Source organism: Botryllus schlosseri, chromosome 5 (genome assembly GCF_051294905.1).
Source record: "Botryllus schlosseri isolate E-star chromosome 5, Bs_hap1, whole genome shotgun sequence".
NCBI lineage: Eukaryota > Metazoa > Chordata > Ascidiacea > Stolidobranchia > Styelidae > Botryllus > Botryllus schlosseri.
Window position 1 is genome coordinate 17507725 of NC_137240.1, and position 20137 is coordinate 17527861.

At 41.4% G+C, this 20137-nt stretch overlaps 3 protein-coding genes across 6 annotated transcripts in view; 2 read left to right on the plus strand and 1 right to left on the minus strand.

Moving 5' to 3' along the window:
• The window catches only part of LOC145439811 (stAR-related lipid transfer protein 5-like), a 304908-nt gene that overhangs the window by 259707 nt on the left and 25064 nt on the right, over positions 1-20137 (minus strand). The gene's annotated exons all lie outside the window — the stretch shown is intronic.
• The window catches only part of LOC145439803 (lysosomal protective protein-like), a 199830-nt gene that overhangs the window by 178042 nt on the left and 1651 nt on the right, over positions 1-20137 (plus strand). Inside the window, exons 2-9 of one of the 2 annotated variants that reach the window (XM_080317439.1) lie at positions 11712-11933; positions 12311-12422; positions 12491-12628; positions 13534-13689; positions 14201-14292; positions 15090-15186; positions 15688-15852; positions 16726-16862. In XM_080317439.1, the coding sequence (XP_080173565.1) occupies positions 11767-11933; positions 12311-12422; positions 12491-12628; positions 13534-13689; positions 14201-14292; positions 15090-15186; positions 15688-15852; positions 16726-16862 (1064 nt within the window). In that variant the 5' untranslated portion in view covers positions 11712-11766. Of the gene's footprint in view, positions 1-10481; positions 11934-12310; positions 12423-12490; positions 12629-13533; positions 13690-14200; positions 14293-15089; positions 15187-15687; positions 15853-16725; positions 16863-20137 lie in introns of those variants that run through there. The other variant, XM_080317438.1, reaches the window with a different exon arrangement.
• LOC145439275 (late secretory pathway protein AVL9 homolog) lies at positions 7084-9264 on the plus strand. Its single transcript, XM_080316772.1, has one exon. The coding sequence runs from the start codon at positions 7335-7337 to the stop codon at positions 9174-9176; it is 1842 nt and encodes a 613-aa protein (XP_080172898.1). The 5' UTR covers positions 7084-7334; the 3' UTR covers positions 9177-9264.

Genomic DNA, 20137 nt, shown 5'->3' on the forward strand with positions numbered 1-20137 from the left:
AAAAGCAATTGATTTCAGCGGTCAATAAGTGTTACGACACAGTGAAGACCAACGTGATTTTCACGACAACGTAACTGCTCCCTGCAACACGTAAAGACGTGCTACCCGCACTTCAGCAAAGCAATGTAGTTTATGAATTTAAGTGTCACTGTGATTGTGGCTACGTGGGAAGAACGTCAAAGCGCTTGCAGGAACGCATAAATCAGCAGGTCCCTAGATTCATTAGAACACGCTCGGTGAAAAGCTCACCCTTAACTCACCCGCTCAAGATTGATGCGGAACAATCAAAGGTCATAAATTCTGCAATTGGCAAACACTTGTTGGATAATCCCGCCTGTGCGAAAAATTATCGAGACGACAGATTTCGCATACTCCGAAAGGGTCACTCACATTTTCATTTGTGTGCCTTAGAGTCGACTTTTATCACAATACACCAGCCAAGGCTGTGTCAACAAAAAGAGTTCGTGTATCATCTAAAAATAGTACATTGAACGCTCTCGTATTCGACATTTCGTGCTGGTGACGTCATATTTTGTGTTACGATTGTTGATATACGCTGTTCTTTCGAATTCTCTACTAGTTGCTGACGATTACCCCTGACGAGTGTCAGCCGAAAATATTCGGGTTCATTTCAATATGAATATACTATTCAATCGCACTATTTATTAAATATATAGATATGATTTTAGAGTACTTCTACTTCTACTTGACATTTTTCAGTTTTTCAGTGAAAAATAGGTGTAGAATGCCTACATACTTACTTACTTACTTACTTGTGAACCAGCACTACTACTTCTACTTGAGTAGGAATTCCGGCCTTACTTCCACTTCTACTTGAGTAGCGACGGTTCACTTTTTGCAACAATCAATCAATCAATCAGTCAGGTTTATTAATATTTTCATCGTTTCAAAACATCACAAGACTGCGATACAATGAAAAGATCGGAAGGTGTCGAAACAACGTGGAGTAGCCTTTGAGATCGAACACCCACCTTAGCCTTGGCGAAGTAAATAAGCCGCATGCACATGTTGCACACTGAATGAAAAGTGGCGAGATAGCGCAGTGGTATAATCCGCGGCTGCAACACCAATGGGTGGCGGGTTCGAGTCCGACCGAGGTCGACTTCCGAATTCCTATACGTAAGTGTTGGAGGTTTATCTAGGCTCCTCTTCGCCACCTCATCCGCGTGAGCGGTGACTTACAAAAAGCTGAGAAGTGCGCCGTGCTATAAGTCGGCAGGTACAGGATAAATATCGGCCTGGTTATAACGCAGAGCGAATGTTTGTGGTTGTATAATTGTGTTTTATCTGACTCCAGAATGTATTATTGACTCCAGAAGGTTGTGTTTACAATTCGCTGCGTGTTTCTTCTTTCGTTCGACGAACCGGCTTAACCACGCCGTACGACCTTGTTGACTGACGTACCACGAAGCCTGTCTCTTGCACACGAATTCGATGGATCACACTGACGAATATATTTTGTTTCTGTCTCCACGACTTGTAATTTTATTGCCAATCACGTACGGCCCAAAATGCTATATATCTACCTCCTAATCAGCGAAATACTTATGAATGTCTATCGACTTCCGAATCATCGAAATAATCATGAATGTATATCGACTTCCGAATCAGCTAATAATCATGAATGTATATGTCTATACGCTGTATTACATTCGTATATATCATAGCCACGAGAGATTACATGCACCAAAAATCGTACGATTTATTTCTCTTATCTATAATTCACACGACAAATAGACGTCTCACGAAGGTCTTTCGGGTTTTCACTTCAGGGAATTAGGTAGAGAGAGAGAGAGTCTTTATTTTCATCCAACCAAAATACATAACACACGGCAGTGATGGTGGTACAGAAAATATGCTTGCACAGTATTCGGTATTAGATAGGAATGATCGATAAGACCGTGAAGGTCATCTAGTCTGATCACACCAGCATCAAACAGGTACACTTGACTCTAAGCAGTCTGGCTGTAAAAAAGGTTACAGTAGTTAAAAAAATAAAATAGAAGAAAAATTAAACGATGGTAGCAAATGATCAATGAAGCAATGTCTGGGCGAGGTAGGGCAACAGTGTTAGTGTAACGACAAGAGGTGATCAAGTAGGGCTTTTTTGAATCTATTATAAGGCAATTCACGGATGTGTGGTGGTAATGCATTCCAGATGATAGGTCCCGAGTAGTCGATAGATCTCTTAGTTAGGTTGCTATTGGGTGGGGGTAAGTAGATATTTCCTTTAGACGAGGATCTCGTGTAGTGGGAGTGGACATTTTTAGCAGGTATGAAAAAGTCATCAAACACAGGAGGCAAACTATTGGAAAAATATTTGTGAATGACTTTTGATACTTCGAAGCGATATAGTTTGTCAACTTGCAAAATTCGGTGCTTACGGTAGTAAGGCGATAGTTTGGTACGTAAAGGTACAGATGAGATCAGCCGTATCGCACGGTTTTGCAGGGTTCGAATTCTGCACAAAAGGTTCACAACACTCCCTATTGCTCAAATCTTAAAATGGAGTGAACAATATATTTCGTTAAAAGTTCCCCCTTCCTACCAAAAGAAGTTGGTGTAAAAAAAAAACGAATATATTGTTCAAAATGTTCGGTTATAAATTCCCCCCTTTCAGCCAAAGAACTTCGTGTAAAAAAAACCGAACATACCGTTCAAAACCTTCTATCTAAGATTATAACTAATCAGGGACTGGAGACCGGTAACAATTTTATATGCAAGGGCAAAGTAACTAATAAAACGAAATACCATCATAACATAGTATTCGGCTGATCTTGAAATGACTCGAAGTAACATCATTCTGTTCATGCAGACTACTGAAATACAGATCAACAACATTAGGTTCTCGTAAATCAACAAATATCACCTGATACCTCAAAACAATACATACACGATATCACGGCAACATTAAAGGATAGGCCTACATCCAGTGTTGGGATGACTCGAGTCATGACTTGACTCGAGTCAGACTCGAGTCACCTTTTTCGTATGACTTGACTTGACTCGAGTCACTTTGCTAAAATGACTTGACTTGACTTGACTCGGCGTATCAAAAATGTGGATTGACTCGTGACTCGGAGCTAAATTCACGAGTCAATTTCAAGTCACCAAGTAATTGGTGTCGATGAAAATCAATCTCTCTTGCATATGTTCGGATTGTTCGCGAAACGCTGGTGTAATCCGTGAGAGCGACCAACCATTCAATGATCGTGTTTTACTTAGCCTCCATTGTTTTCTCACAATTAAATTGCTACGAACGAAGTGATCGAAGCTTTCTGCTTACCTTACGTTGTCGTAAAGTAGTAGTAAAGTAATTTAATAGCAGACTTTATCTTTCTGTTTTCTGTTCTTACCTTGACTAAAGCTTTTCGTTTTATTGAAATTGAATTCGAATATAGTCTATATCAGTGGTTCCCAACGTGGCGATATCGCCCCCCACGGGGCGATTTGGCGGTCTAGGGGGGGCGAAAATGACGAAGGGGGCGACAGGGGAGCGAAAATGGACAAAGGGGGCGACGGGGGGCGAAAATAGCGAAGGGGGCGATAGGGGGGCGAAACGCGTCAAAACGGCTGATTTTTTTTTTTTAGTCATCCCACGGAAATTTTGTTACAAAAGTGTGTCAATTTAGTCATCGAGCCGACAATTTGACTTTTTATTTTTTTATTAGTCAACCCGCCGGTGATTACAGTTTGCATGCCCAATTTTCGGTACACAAAATTTGGGGGGCGATGATCGGTGTTGACCTTGAAAAGGGGGCGATGGATCGAAAAAGGTTGGGAACCACTGGTCTATATACTTCTCAACCATTGGCGCAGGCTCGAATTGTATCATATCAATATGGCATTAGTTAATGTATTGCATCTTATCAATTCGTTTCTCTATTCTCTATATTTTGGCTGGCAACTATAAACTAGGTCTATTCAATTACTTACATAGTTTACCAGTTCTGTGAGCGATAAAGCGCCTTTTTGCGTGTATATTTAACTCTATATTCGTTCATAAGTTCAGAATCAATAACCACCCAATCTGTATTTCAGACAGCTAGCAAAATGCAATGACTCAATCATGCCTCATACTTCGAAAAGGCAACTTGACTTGAATTGTGACTTGACTCGTGACTTGACTTGACTTGACTCGACTTGACTCGAGTCATCTCCAAAAATCGTGTGACTTGACTTGACTCGAGTCACTTTCGAAAATCGATTGACTTGACTTGACTCGAGTCAAAATGTGCAATGACTCGAAATGACTCGTGACTCGAAGGTAGTGACTTGATCCCAACACTGTGATTGGACATTCAGAAAACCGATAATATCACTCGCGCGCAAACTAATTAGCAAGATACTGTTATGGGTATTAAAAGGCCTAAATTCACTTGCAATCATCTTATTCTAAATTGATATGAAACTTCCTAATTCATATCACGTAGCATTTAACATTGGTATATACCAACAGAACGAGAGTATGCCCTATTTATTGTATTACATGCAAAACGATGTTTGCAAATATCATGCACTACCGCGGTGCATAGTTTCTCAAAGGGTATCGTCGTATGGCGTGTAACCACGCCGTACGACCTTGTTGGCTGACGTACCACGAAGCCTGTCTATTGCACACGTATTCGATGGATCACACTGACGAATATATTTTGTTTCTGTCTCCACGACTTGTAATTTTATTGCCAATCACGTACGGCCCAAAATGCTATATATCTACCTCCCAATCAGCGAAATACTTATGAATGTCTATCGACTTCCGAATCATCAAAATAATCATGAATGTATATCGACTTCCGAATCAGCTAATAATCATGAATGTATATGTCTATACGCTGTATTACATTCGTATATATCATAGCCACGAGAGATTACATGCACCAAAAATCGTACGATTTATTTCTCTTATCTATAATTCACACGACAAATAGCTAGACGACTCACGAAGGTCTTTCGGGTTTTCACTTCAGGGAATTAGGTAAGGTTCACAACACTCCCTATTGCTCAAATCTTAAAATGGCGTGAACAATATATTTCGTTAAAAGTTCCCCCTTCCTACCAAAAGAACTTGGTGTAAAAAAAAACGAATATATATTGTTCAAAATGTTCGGTTATACTGGTGTAAATGACCATAGTAGTCTACAAACACCATGAATACCACAAACAACAACAACAACAACAACAACAACAACACTGAATGAAAAGTAATGCAGAGAATATAAGACGCATAGCGACACAATGAGGTGGCATGTGGCGAAGGGCGAGGTCGATGTTATGTCGTGGTCCGGTAGCTCAGACTGGGTAGTATTGATTTAGAACAGTGGTTCCCAACCTTTTTCGGCCCATCGCCCCCTTTTCAAGGTCAACACCGAACATCGCCCCCCAAATTTTGTGTACCGAAAGTTGGGCATACAAACTGTAATCACCATCGGGTTGACTAAAAAAAAAAAAAAGGTCAAATTTTCGGCTCGATGTCCAATTTGACACACTTTTGCAACTAAATTTCCGTGGGTTGCCTAAAAAAAAAAAAAAAAAAAAAGGTTAGCCGTTTTTACGCGTCATCGTCCCCCTATCGCCCCCTTTGTCCATTTTCGCCCCCCTGTCGCCCCCTTCGTCATTTTCGCCCCCCTAGACCGCCAAATCGCCCCCTGGGGGGCGATATCGCCCACGTTGGGAACCACTGATTTAGAAGAAATTGCTTGTATTTCGACTTCAATGCGGACATGCACGACGACTGTCGGATAGCCGGCGATTGGGGTCCGGCATACTTGATAGAGCAATGCGTTTTCCTGTATTCAGTCCTGATCATATGGTTCTTCGTTGACGCGCGTGTGCTGTACTTTTGCGCAAACAAACATGGTTGTAATATGTCGTGTGAGGCAGATGAGTTTACGTGTGATGTAAGATCATCTCGCTTGTCTATATCCTCATATCCTATGTAGTGGTGCGCGTACCATGGGTTGCCGACCCCTTGGCTATGGTTATGCGATACCCGAGGGAGTGATAGCGGTGATACCGAGTATTATAATATTCACCACATGACCGGTTCCGGACGAATAGCCACAGACTTTTTTATTGGATTGCAATCTGCAATATGATGACCAGACCAGACTGGAAATATTACGGTTGTTTTGTTTGTTATTTCACCCATCAAGCCTGCGTGCGACAGAACGGTTTCTTGCATAGAAGAATAATGAGTAATTAAACAGAAAGTTTATTCAGGGTTCTTGTGATGATGCCACCAATTCCACTCTGGTCTGGTTGCATGGTGGCAGCAGTTGGGGGTCTTGTTTTGCCTCTTGACTCTTGCGCTGGACACTGAATTGACACTGACACTCAATTGTCTATAATATTCCGTCAGATTATCGAATGTGTGATGCGTAGCATAGTCAGTGGCCTGTAGACAGATGTCAGGGGGGGGGGGGTAGAATCAGAGAACCCACCTAGGCTACCACTACCACCTTTCGAAGCTCGACTCATTGTTCTCTCAGAGTAATCTGCTTATCCTTTATTCTGAATGCACTCCCATAGTTTTCTTATTGTTGTACACTAATCCTTTTTGCATTGGCATTTTTACATAGATATCCATCACTGGTTTAATTTACTCAGGTTAAAACATTGGGGTCTCGTCTACTTTCTTATCCACAAAGATAAGCATAACGAATCAGGGTTCTCCATGAACATTTATGGCATTTACAATCCGTTTGCGATTAGAGATTACGTTGATTGAGGTGTCATCGAATTATAGTGTTGGGGGTAAGGGTTAGGTTGTGGCCGCATAACATTCGGGTTGTGGTTTAGGGTAGGCCGATTACGGTTTGGTCAATTTAGGTTTAGTTAGGCATTTTAGGATATTATAAGGTTAAGTTGGAATAGTCAACCGTGGAGTTAGGGTTGGGTTGAGGTTTAAAGTTATGTGTTAGTAAGTAGGTTGGGTCCGGTCGGGGTATCATAGGATTAGCCTAGGCCCTAGGGAGTAAGGGTAACCGAATGCTTCTACAATACCCTAACCCTAATCCAATTCCAATTATATAATCTAAATTTTATTTAGACATGTTTATAGGGAACTCTGATTGGTGATGGTCATGTGGTTATGGATAAAAAAGTAGACTAGACCCGAACATTGTCTGTTTTCACAATATTCCTCCTCTCCATTTGTTTTACTTTCCTATTCTCTCGGCTTGACTGGCCTGCTCAGTCAGTAGCCTACTATTCTAAAATATGATGGTTATTGGTTTGTGCTTGCGTGATCTATATCCAGTACTCAACATTGGCAGGTTCACAACTAGTTACCCGGTTAGGCCTATTTCTTGATGAACATGAGCTTATCATGTGCCAAAAGCGATGTAGACCGACGCTCCGTTATCCATCATGTAGTATTAATTGGTTTCCACCACAAGAAAGGCTGCATCATCGAATACTGCTATCCTCCACTGCGCCAGGACAATGGGGAATTATGTGACCCAACTTCATCATTTCTGCCTGCAAAGTGGCAGGCCCTGCCATCATTAGCAATGCCGGACGGTGCCCATAATTTTTCGGAAGATATGGTGTACTTCCATCTACCTTCATTGGTGTGCGAGGGGTCGGGTGGGGCCTATGGTGAAACAGTTTACTGTGTATCGTATTGCCGTCAAGTAGATGCCAATCAGCTTGTGAAAAAAGATGAACAAGTCACCAGGGGAACTGTGCAAAAGAGCGTCGTTGTATTGAGTAAGGCACCCGCTTTTGGGTTGATTCATACCAAGTTGCAATTGCCATTGATAACGAATGCGTTTCTGGAAAATTTCTCTGAAAAATCAGTGCTCGTCGAACTCTATAATCAGCTCACAACCTCTCTGCACATTACGGACGAATCGCAATACTTTTTTGGCTTAGAATGCCGCGGCTTGGTACTGCAGTTTCGTCGTAAACTCCTCAGCCTGTTCAAGTTGATATTGCTAGAAAGACGCATCATCTTTTATTCAACTAGAGCCAGTTCGCTAGTCAACACTGTGTTTTCGCTGCTGTCCTTGTATCCGCGTATGATTGAATGTGGATTGTCCCACGCGACAGATGAACGAAGCGTTGTTGTGGAGAACACTGTCGCCGAGAGTCAACCTGATGATGTGGCATCTGACCCGGAAAGCAGTGAGATGAGTAGAGTCAAATCATCGAATTCAGAGCCTCCTCTTGCTCAGTCTATATCTCGATCTACCACGACTGGCGAAATCACTGACAAATTGCCTCGATCATCAGTTACGAGCGAGGAAGATAATAAATTCGAAATTCTGGAAGTAGATGATGATGAGTATGTCCTCAATTTGGAAAATGCTCGATTGGAGATGACCGTCGGTTCTCCTGAAAAAATTGCAAAATCGAAAGATACTCTGGAGAAAGATCCCGCTTGTGACCTCTCCTTATTACCCTCTCCGATAGCGGCAGATAAACAAGGCCATCCACTGTGTGTATTCACGAACGGACACATGTGCTTACCTTATATTTCCTTGCAACAGCACGGATTGCTAAAATCCAATCCCGAAAACGGATATTTAGTCGGAGCTACAAACATCTTGTTTGCGACACAGCGGGATTTATGCGACGTCATTATCGACGTAAGCGAGGGTACTGTAACTTATAACGATTCGCGGTTGGAAAGTCTGTTGTCTCTTTCTCCCGCGGACTTACGTTTCATGGACCACGTCATGAGCAACACCATGCAAGAAAACGATAATTATTTCAATCGGGCTGCGGAATGGAAAGGTGGTGACGAGTGGATGAGAGGACTGTTTGCGGAGTACCTCAATCGAATGTTGTGCGCAGTCGGTAATAAATCGAGCGAAAGCCGGAATTTACAAGATTTTAACGAATCTTTCGTAAGAGAATGGAGAAAAACAATAAATTTCAGAACATGGTTCAATGCGCACCACGATTCCATTGATGATGCCCATAGTCAGCACCTTTTCCACGGGCAGTTTACGATAAGCGACGTCCGCCTGCGCCTGCATCATAAGTTGCAGGATAGCGAACAGGGACGTAAATTAGAGGACGCCCTCTCCAATGCGAACGACACGTTAGTGAACACCGGCCGATACTTGGGAAGCGCGCTCGGGTCGGCAAAATCGTGGTTTTCGAATAAGATTCACTCTCGCAAGAATTCCAATCCCGAAAATTGATTTGGTTGCCGGATATTTGACTGTACGGCACAATGAGCATGGGACTTTATAACCCCCCCAGTGAATTGACAGGTACCATAATAACTCAGACCCAGTGGCGTAGACAGGGGGGGATAATCGGTGTCCGATACCCCCCGTTTCGAAGCTCGAAATACCCCCCCCCCCCCCGTCTTACATATATTTCCATTGATCTAATATTGCTTGTTCTAATTCGATAATCCCCTAATTTCCGCGCGGCATCATCACGCCATCGATCAATCAGACAATGCAGTGCGGTGATGCCTTTTTCTCATATTGTTCTCTCGTCTACAGAAGCCCGAAAAACGCATCTCACATGGCTCTCCCATCTCATCTGAACGATATTATCCAGTTACAGAACCAGAAGTCACAGTAACAATAACACTCGCATTTAAATTTCGATACCGCGCGAGTTGGTTTTCGTGTTTGACAGTCTAATGTCAACAAACGTTTAGAACATGCGCGCTAGGCTTGTATCATTAGAGATAGCAGATCCCTACAGTACCAAAACAGATCGCACTAATCAAATGTTATGTATGGAATCTATTATGTATTGATCCAATTTGCGATCATTTAGTTCGGTTGTTGCGTGTGGGTTTCCAGATCTCCAGCCGTTTCGTGTCTCAGGCCTCTGGCGCATCTGCTGACTGTCCTGCTCGAGCGGTAATTAGTCTTTACCATCTCCACTACACCATCTTGGCAGACAGTAAAAATCATATTGATTTAAAACAAAATTAATCCAGATTGTTTGTATCAAACGGCAACAGACTATAATTCATTTGCTTGTCTTCGCTGTTCGAGTGTTCGTCTTTGAGCGCAAAATGGAGAGATCTTCCACTGTACTGTAATATGATCTGCGCGCACTTTCGTGATTACATCCTCGCTTTGGTAATTAAGGTCAAGATACCTCACTGTCGTCGAAATTTGTTTGCTACTTCCATCTGATCTGATACATTGTGATTTGCGAGGTGATCATCGATCACCTGCTGCGTTGAGTCATGATCCGCGCGCATGAAACTCTCTGTCGGCAAATAGTGGCACGCAAGTCAAAAGCGTCTTCCGTTTGTTACTGTAGCATGCGACTGCGCATAATAGAGCTATATTTTAAGATAACTGGCAAATGTTCATGTGTATAAAGACGTAAACACAAACAAGATTATCTTACCCTTGTTGTATCGGCATTTGTGTGTATTAAACCGCAATAAAGTGGTTAGCATAACGAATATCATCTTTTTAAAAAATATCCCCCGTTTTAATAAATATCCCCCGTTTTTTTTCGGCTGGCTACGCCCCTGCTCAGACCTTATCCTAAATCTAAAAGAAGGGTTCCCAACCTTTTCTGCACTGTGGCCCAATTTGAAATTTTTAGAAAATCAATCTCTATTTTTTTCAACCTTCTGAAAAACTCAAGAAACAATATTAATCAAAAAACAGGTTTATACAGTAACTGGCACTTAGAATGATAAAATCATATCGATAATACACACAATGAACATGATAGTAGGCCTACATTAATTACTTATGACATATTCAGTTAATGTATGGTTGAGTTTGTTTTTGCTCTGACAATGTGTTGAACGCTCATTGCTGGATAGAAGAAGTAAACTCAGGATCAAGAAATAACTTCTTGCTGTAGGCCTACTCGTATTTTTATTATGTTCAACATATTTCTTTTGTCATAGTGAAGTGAATAGACTTGGAGATGATAATTTTTTTGATGGCCCCTGGCCCTAGGTTGGGAACCCCTGATCTAACCCTAATCCTACCATGACTGCAACAGATATGCTCAAGTGTCGCATGCTCGTATGTCCACAGATGAATCAATTCAAATCTTGTCATGTTATGCTGACAAGACAGTATGGCAGGCAGAATTGAATGAGAAAAATGTGCCCCCTTATTTATGACGCCATGAAATCGCAATTATTCTAGGAATATTTTCACCTGTATTTATGAATTCCATGCCTTTGGCATTGGAATACTGTTTGCTTGATATCAGGGTCATGTGATGGAACTTGTGACAAACGGTTCCTGGCTATTACTGTTTGTGCGTTGTGCAATGCATGCTGTACTCAAGCAAATCTTATTTGCTTTTCGACTTGAGGCTGGTCTGACTTTGGTGATTCTGTAGAATTATATTATGCATAGGTTTAGCGTATTTTTTCATGTTGTGCACAGGTTGCAATCGTAAATTTTACAGTCTTGTTGTCCTCGTTGTGAGTCAATAAAGAGGGAATTTCAACAGGACGCACAAAATGGCATATTCTACTAAACTACTATGTCATGTGTCACTTGCTTTATAGCCATCATTTAAAACCATGCGAGTCGTAACAACTTCTATTTTAACGCTATCCGTGACTGCAGAAGGGTCTACTGACCTTGTCTTTTCTGTAATTGCGGTGTTGAATGCTACTTGTTCCCTTGAGGCAGCACATAGTTTTGGGAATATTGATTAAAGCTCAAATAATGTTTTTCTTTGGTGGATAGCTGCAATATAACTTCTGTTTCTGTGTCATTTTTAGTGTCACTGTGTTGTTTATTTTTAAAATAAGGCCGTTCGTATCTTCACTTGATAATGTCGATTTTAAAGGGAGGTTTAATTTTTGTGAGTCTGATTTTCGCGGTTCATGCCGCTCCTTCAGAGGACCTGATAACCAGCTTGCCCGGATTGAAATCGTTGCCTGCCTTCAAGCAATACTCAGGTTACCTGGATGCCTCTCCAACCAAGCATTTTCATTATTGGTGAGTGATTTGACTGAATTCTGTAGTGATAGAGGACTTGGGGTAGATTATGGGCTTGAACTGTGCTGTAGGCATGTGTAGCCTATATTATTTGCCTCAACTCATGGGCCTTCGGCATTAGTAGGCCTAGCATAATTTCTTGATGTCAAGGATGATGTGTTGCGAGTAAATAACAATTTCAAATTTGTGCTAACTTTTGTAAATTGATCAAATGAGTCGGTAATATTCTATCGCTACGATATGCATCAAGTTTTGCATGACCTGTTGCAATTTCTAATCTTATTGGCTATGAGGCACATTTGTGACGGAGCCTTCGTGAGCTATTAGTGTTTCCAAAGTTTGTGTAAAAGGTTATTGAAAATCGCTAATATTTTCAGGTTCACAGAATCACAAAGAGACCCGTCATCTGACCCTGTCGTGTTGTGGTTGAACGGGGGCCCTGGTTGCAGTTCTTTGGACGGGCTGCTCTCAGAGAACGGACCCATCCATGTGGGCATTGCATGAAATATTTTGTCACGCCCACGGGTCATTACATACTTCTGTTGCATCTTTCCAAGGTGAACAATGACGGGAATACTTTGTACATGAATCCGTATGCATGGAATAAACTGGCGAACGTCATTTATATGGAATCGCCGGCAGGAGTCGGGTACTCTTATGATGATCATAACCATGTACGAACCAACGATACTGCAGTGAGTGGCCCTCTTGAGCTTTCCTTGAATTTTAGCCCTGTTCGATTCAATGAGGGCATAATAGAGTTATTAAACCTTCTGCATTTAGGTAATGGAGTGTCTTCCTTTCCCACGCAATTAGTCATTGTGATTTAATCTGAGAGGAAATGCTGTTTCTGGAAATTCTTGAAAGAATGGACTGTGTTATGAATTTGTTCGCTGTAGCATGTGAATAAAGATTATATTATTGGCATCCTCTATATATCTAAGCATAGCAATATCAATTTCGCCTCTGGTGATATGGAATGACATGCTGAAACGACACCTGAAGACTAATCCTCGCTACTGTCCTCAAACGAAATCTCAAGTTTCTTACCAGCACTCAAAGGAATTGATTTTCACTACACTGCAACTGCAACTAATACATTACTTTCAATCATCTCGATCAATACTTGCCCTCTGGTTTGAATACAGATTCAACAGGAGTAGGGCTATTAGGTTTCTCATTTGCTCCATGATAAAGTAACTTCTATTTGAAAACTTCACCTAACTTAGGGTCCCTTCCCAAGTGTCACAGTCACAGGCTTATATTTTTACATTGATATTGCATTAGATTTGTCAGCATTTGGAAATCTGGTAGTAAGTGTCAGGATTGTAGCTCCAATAATGCGGTGTAGTGCACGTAATATTGCCTGTAGATGTGAGAATCAACAATTAGTAGTCGGTATCTAGGAACTGAGAGCTGATAGCTGTTATTAAATACGAAACCTGGATTGGGTTGTCTCGGAAATGTTCTTGAAATGACCTACTCAATAAATTGGTTCTCTAATGCTTGACCGTCCGATGCTGAGTGGTATGCGGCTATTTCAAGCAGCGCTAACTTCGAAGTGTTGTCGCTCACTTTCTTATTTGTGATGCCTTGCCAGGTCGCCAAGCACAACTACGCAGCCTTGCAGCACTTTTTCAAGAAATTTCCAGAATATGCAAAGAACGAGTTTTATGTCACTGGTGAGAGCTATGGCGGCATCTACATTCCGACTCTGGCGTACGAGATTATAAAGGGGAAGCAATTCAACTTCAAGGTGCGTCAGGAGATTGCTGCTATTATGTTAGCCTATTTTATGAGATGTTTAAGATGCTTGCTATGGTGCATAATTATATTTAGGGATGTCTATTTTGATTTGGCGGTTTTGATGGCTGAATTAACTCAAAATTTGTTATAATAGTTAATTAAAAAAAATCACTCAGGAGGTTTGCATCAGCGAAATAGCCACAATCGCTAGGCAACGTGAATGCAGCTGGCAATTTTTGAAGCTCATGTCATGGTCAAAAGTCTAAATTGTTTTCATCTTGGATTACTTCAAAGATTTTGAAATAATATCCCAACTTCTACTTATTCAGTGTCAGCGTGCGTCAGGAATCGCTAGTTCGATTCTTGCAGAATAATATAACATTTGCCTAATCTTACTTAGGTATCTACCTATCCAATTGGCTAGAGCGTTGTGAGGCGAAAATCATGAATTCTTCTATGTTCAGATACAGGTTGTTTTTCTGCACCCTAATTTGATGACTTGCGTTGGTACCCTTTTTCAGGCGTTTGCTGTTGGAAACGGCCTGGGTAGCTACAGGGACAACGACGATTCTCTTGTGTTTTTTGCATATTTCCATGGACTCTTCGGTGAAACGTAAGAGGCACTTTGTTTTATGGTGGGAATGACACCTACTTAGCTATTTGAGTAGCATTGCTACTTTACTTCAACGCCTTATGTAACTTTGTAAACATTACTCCAACTCCTAACATATGTGGTAACATACTAAAGACCTCTTCTTGGCTCACTTTTCCATAACGTTTTCAGCCTGTCTGCATGACATCATAAAACTGTGAATATTGTGCTTGACACTACTTGGAAAAAACGTCATCGATTTTATGGAAATGGAATCAATATGCAGAATTGACATCGAAATGACCTACAGTCCTATGATATTTTGATTTCGGCAAATGTTCCGTGAATCATTCTTATATTACGGTATCTCTATATCTGCAATAAACAGTACAAATTTTAATTAATAATATTTCGCCGGTGTACGACTGTACGTTGTCTCAATTGTTGCCTCAATTGTCCAATTTAGTCAAGTTCAGTCTCAAGCAATCGCAAGCTGCGATGTAGGCTTACCTTTTCTTGTTGACGGCCCCGTTTTAGTATAAGGGATTTACATAGCTGGTTTGCGGTACATAACTTGAAGATCTCGTTCATCACCAAATCCATTGCAATGACACATTTCTTATATCTTGAAGACTTCGACAGCTCCTTTTCAAGAGTTATCGGGTCACTAATGGTATCCAATTCAATCAGTTCAATCGAATTTAGGATTTTTGCTTGATTATCGCCGCCAACAATACTTTTAGTGTTTTTTCGATTCTGGTTTATCCGCTTTGATACGATTTTCAGTTGATCCCTAATCCACTTCCTGTCTATTTCAGGCTGAAGAATAACTTGGTACAATCCTGTTGCAAAGGCAGTTTCACACGCGAGAGCTGCAGCTTTCACAACGCGGAGACCAACGCCTGTAGTAATTGCGTGAGTCTTTCCACTTCATTGCATCAATTCGAACGCCACTCGCTAGTTTGACGAGCAAAGGTTGTTATTGAAGAATTACCTCTTATTTTTCGAAGTACTCAAGTAGGTTTTGAGACCACTTCCTACTCTACATGAACGGTTTTTTGGTAAAGCTGCTCTTTACAATTTCGATTTTGAATAGTAGAAAGTAGGTTTTGGATAAGTTGGCATCACTAATGTGAGTGAAATTGTCACAAGAACTACATGAAATAACCCTGTATGATGGAACATGGTGACTGGCTATATTCGAAGATTCGACATTTGTGTAGTGTCATTGGTCCTTTCGTAGTGAAGATAGCCTACATGTTGTATTTTTAGAAGGAGCCACCTCTGTTTATGTTCTAATAGTGTATCACGTCTCGACCAAATCTATAATTTAAAATCACGTGCTCGAGACGGATCTTGGCAATCACTGTTTGTACTTGTGTCTTAGTAAAAATTTACTGTGTTATTTCACTCCAGGTTCAGGAGGTATTCACGCTGGTGTACAGAAGCGGGCTTAACGAGTATGCTCTGTACCTTGATTGTGAAGGCAGCAATTCGCGTTCGATAGCGTATCGTTTCACCATGGACAATTTGTTTCGTAACTTGGAGACGGGCAGGCGGGCTCAGGTCTTTTCACAGAAGGTAGGCTTTGTGATCGGTAGGTGGCACGAATGATCGTTCCATGTAATTTTGACTACACTTTGATGACACTTTTCAAAGTATTTCCTCTGATGAAATATTCGGCTTTTCCATTGCGACTAAGGGTGTAATCATGACACTTTTCTGATATATTCTGCAGTTCTCGCGCGATTATATCATTGCTGTCAGAAAAGCTTCTCATTTTTTAAGTTTTTTGGTGGAATAGAATGCTTTAATGAAGTATGTTGATCATTCGAAAATCTCCATCTTTTATATTCTGATTTAGGGTAATGATCGGAAATTTTTTGATGTCATCTTTTTTGACTTTTCGCATGATTACACCATTGCTGTAGTAAAAGTTTCTCGCTTTTCATGATGGTTTTAGGAGGAATAGGTTATTGCTGTTGCAAATCCGAATTGTGGCAAATCGACATCGATGGTCTTGGTGCGAACACAAAAATGGTGAATAGTGTTGTGTCATCGATTTCAACTTGTATTGCATAGTCCCATATTCCCACTGGTGATGCAAGTCATTCAAAATGATTGAAAGGGAATGGATAACATATTATGTGTGTAGTTTGCTTCGTAATGGTATTGTGATTGTTAGATCGCTTTTCTGCAATACGCATGTTGTTTGTATGTTTGATATGGCCTCTTCGAATAGTTCATCTCTACTGAATTAAAGAAAGAATTGTCAATGTGAACTAGTATGCAATATGCAGATTGTTTGGAATAACTGTAGCATGACTACAATTTCTGGTGAGCTCAACTGCGTGAGCTTGAATAACTTATCCGATTTTGAGAATAACTTAGACTTGGTTACTGCTTACTGGTATCAATATGTACCAGACTGGACTATTTCCTTCAATTGTTTAGATGTTGTCTAGTCAGCCACGTCTCGGGGAAGACCCGCCATGCACCAACTCAACTGCCCTCAGAACTTGGCTGGGTAAGCCCGAAGTCAGGGAAGCTTTACACATACCGAAAGGTCTGCCTGGCTGGGATATTTGCAGGTAAAAATTCTCGGGGCACACTTGTCTGACTTGGGTTTTTTATCCTTCTATTTAGTAGTGTAGTAGGGACGGTGTGTGCAGGGGCGTATTTAGGGGGGGGGTAATGGGTGTCCGGTACCCCCCCGTTTCGAAGCTCGAATGTACCCCTTCCTAAATCTATTTCTATTGATCTAATATTTCTTATGGATAATCCCGTATTGCCGCGCGGCATCATCACGCCATCGATCGAGCAAACGATGCAGTGAGGTGATGCTTTTTTCTCGTATTGTTCTCTCGTCGACGGAAGCCCAAGAAGTGCATCGTCACATGACTCTCTCGTCTCATCTGAACGCTATTATCAAGTTACAATAACACTCGCAATAGACGCCATGAAATTTCGATACTGCGCGAGTTTATTATCAACAAACGTTTAGAACAAGCGTGCTAGGCTTGTATCATTAGAGATAGCAGATCCCTACAGTATCAAAACAGATTGTACCAATCAAATGTCCTATATGGAATCTATCATGTATTGATCCAATTTGCGATGCTTTAGTTCGGTTGCTGTCCTGTTTTAACGCGCTTGGCCAGTAGTAAAAACATTGGAGGCTAGGCCGCTCCGTGATTTGCGGCGCGTTATAGTTCTACATCAATGTGCAACGTAATGTTGTAATAACGCGAAGCTATTGTCTTTGTCTCGACAATTCGCAATTGTCACTTTTGAACCGCAAACGCATTTAGGAATGCATTTTGAATGCGAGCCTAAGCCTGCGCCGGCCCACTGTTATTCACGTGATGCAATCGCACAAGCTCAATCGTTAATTGGTCTTTAACATCTCCACACACCAAAATATTGGCAGGCAGTAGATATCATATTGATTTGGAACGAAATTATTCCAGATCATGTGCAAAAACAGGCTGAACAATTGATACAAACGAAAACATTCATTTGCGTATCTTCACTGTTCGAGTATTCGTATATGAGCGCAAAATGGAGAGATCTCCCGATGTGCTGTAATATGATCTGGCGCACTTTCGTGATAACATCATCGCTTTGGTAATTGAGGTCAAGATGCCTCGCAGTCTCTCTTTATACTGTTATCCTCGCTTACGGGTTACAATGTTATGTTTAGTTGTACTTAGTTTTGTAAATGCGAAAGAGGCAGTCATAAAAACGAGTAAGATTATCTGATCGTGGTAATATCTGCATTTCTGCATACATTTAAGCTGATCAATCGGTTAGAACTAGGAAAACACTCTCCTTTTAAAAACACCCCCCTATTCTAAGGGTACCCCCCCTTTTTTTCCGGCTAGATACGCCCCTGGGTGTGTGCCACTTATTTGACAAGCTGCCAGGTAGGCCTATAAATAATGGGAAAATAGTTGCATGGTGCCCCTTCTCGTTAGAAATTGGTACCGTCAAAATATTAATATGCAAAGTCAGCAACAATAGTTTCCGCCTATGGTCTAAGCGGAAGTACGGGAAAGTTTCCTGTTTGTAACGGAATCAGAGTCCGAGCTCGATAAGAATTGAACATTTTGAGAAAATCTTGGCTCTTGGTTTTCAGATTGGAAGCGTGAAGTGAAATTTAAATTCGGTCAAGAAAAAGCGGATTTCCAAATTCATGCTTTGGCAGGCCCTGTCTTGCATTGAAATCGTAAAGTGGAATTTTGATTTATTTGAGAAAATGTGAGTTGAAACTTGGTTTTGAAGCCTTGTGATGGATTAAAGTGAAATTTCCATTAATTTGATAAAAAGCGGGTTCTAAAGTCATGGGGATCAATGAAGCAATCCCAATCCCGGGATTAATCGCAATGAAATCCCGGGATTTGTAAACAACATCTACCAAGGCTTACGTAGCGCCGTATCTCTTCTTTTGGAAAATAAAGCAGTGTTACAAGCTCGGCTGATTGTCTAAACCAGGGATGGCCAACCTTTTCAGCCAAAGGGCCACATTCGAGTGACAAACTACTGCGCGGGCCACTAGCCGCGCGAAGCGCGAAAATGTTTTGAAGTTCGTAAGTCAATAATATTGTCACCTGACTATATTGCGGGCCTGCTGTATATTGCTGGGCTCAGTTTGCAAGGGCTGGGCATATCGATATCGAAAGCTTCGTCCAACATCAGTCAATCATTTTGTGCCTAGGTAAGCTAGGTTTCATAGTCTGCCGTCTTTCTGCAATTGCAGAAAATGTGACTGACTCATGGATCTACCAATGCGTCGGAATTGAAATTGTAGTCATCGCATCTCAAGTGTTGCGGCCAGACTAATCAATTTTTTGATTGGCCTTGCAAGTTCACAATCTGTGCAATCCATTTTTGGTAATACTACTAATTTTGGAAATTACCTCGCGGGCCACTCAAAACCTTCTCGCGGGCCAAATGTGGACATTTGGCCCGCGGGCCACGGGTTTGCCGGCCCTGGTCTAAACTAAAACAATTCTCAATTATGTGATCTTAAAACCAACTATGGCATAGCAATGAACTGCACAATCACTTCCGTCGTAGTCTATGGGTAGTAGCAGTGTAGCTCAGTATCGGGGCGCTGCGAAGAAGGTGCTGTGGAGGTGAAATACAGGTCGGGATAATAGCGAATTTCGAAGATGTCAGTGCGAAGAAAAAATCAGATGTGTGGCAAAAACTTTTTGTCTCGTAAATCTACAGAAAAAGCCAAATGCAGCTTGTGTCAAGACGTTTTGAAAGCTTAAGGGTCTAGCACAGCGGTTCCCAACGTTGGCGATATCACCCCACAGTGGGCGATTTTGAGAAACAAGGGGGCGATTGCGGGGCGAAAATGTTGGACGTTCAGTGAGATATATTTCATCAACCCCGTGAAGATGGCTTATTCTGCATACGACGCCAAAATTGACTAAAAAATGGTCAACTTAACGGCGGAAACCGGTTTTTCTAGCACCTACTCGAAAAAATTACCATTTTATTTACTCAATTCTTTGGCGATCAAAGTTAGGTGAATAAATTTCCTGTTGATACGTCCTCTTCTTCGGATCCGTAAATATGGGGTGATAGGAGATGGGGGGTGAAAATTTGTGTCGAGCTTGATAAGGGGTGAGTCGAAAAAGGTTGGGAACCACTGGTATAGCACAAAGGGACTGGTAACGCATTTGAGGTCCGTACACATGATGGTAATTAAATCATCCATGATTCAATCGGGCACGTCAAAGAAAGATCAGTCGAAAATGAAGACGAGGAAGATCGATTCCATTTATAATTCGCATAATCCTCGGTTCGATGAACTTCCTAGCCAGTTAACTGCTGTGTACGGGCTAGCATTTAA

Bases quoted from the DNA above. Each gene is read 5' to 3' on its own strand.
- LOC145439275 (XM_080316772.1), top strand. From the start codon at position 7,335: ATGAACATGAGCTTATCATGTGCCAAAAGCGATGTAGACCGACGCTCC.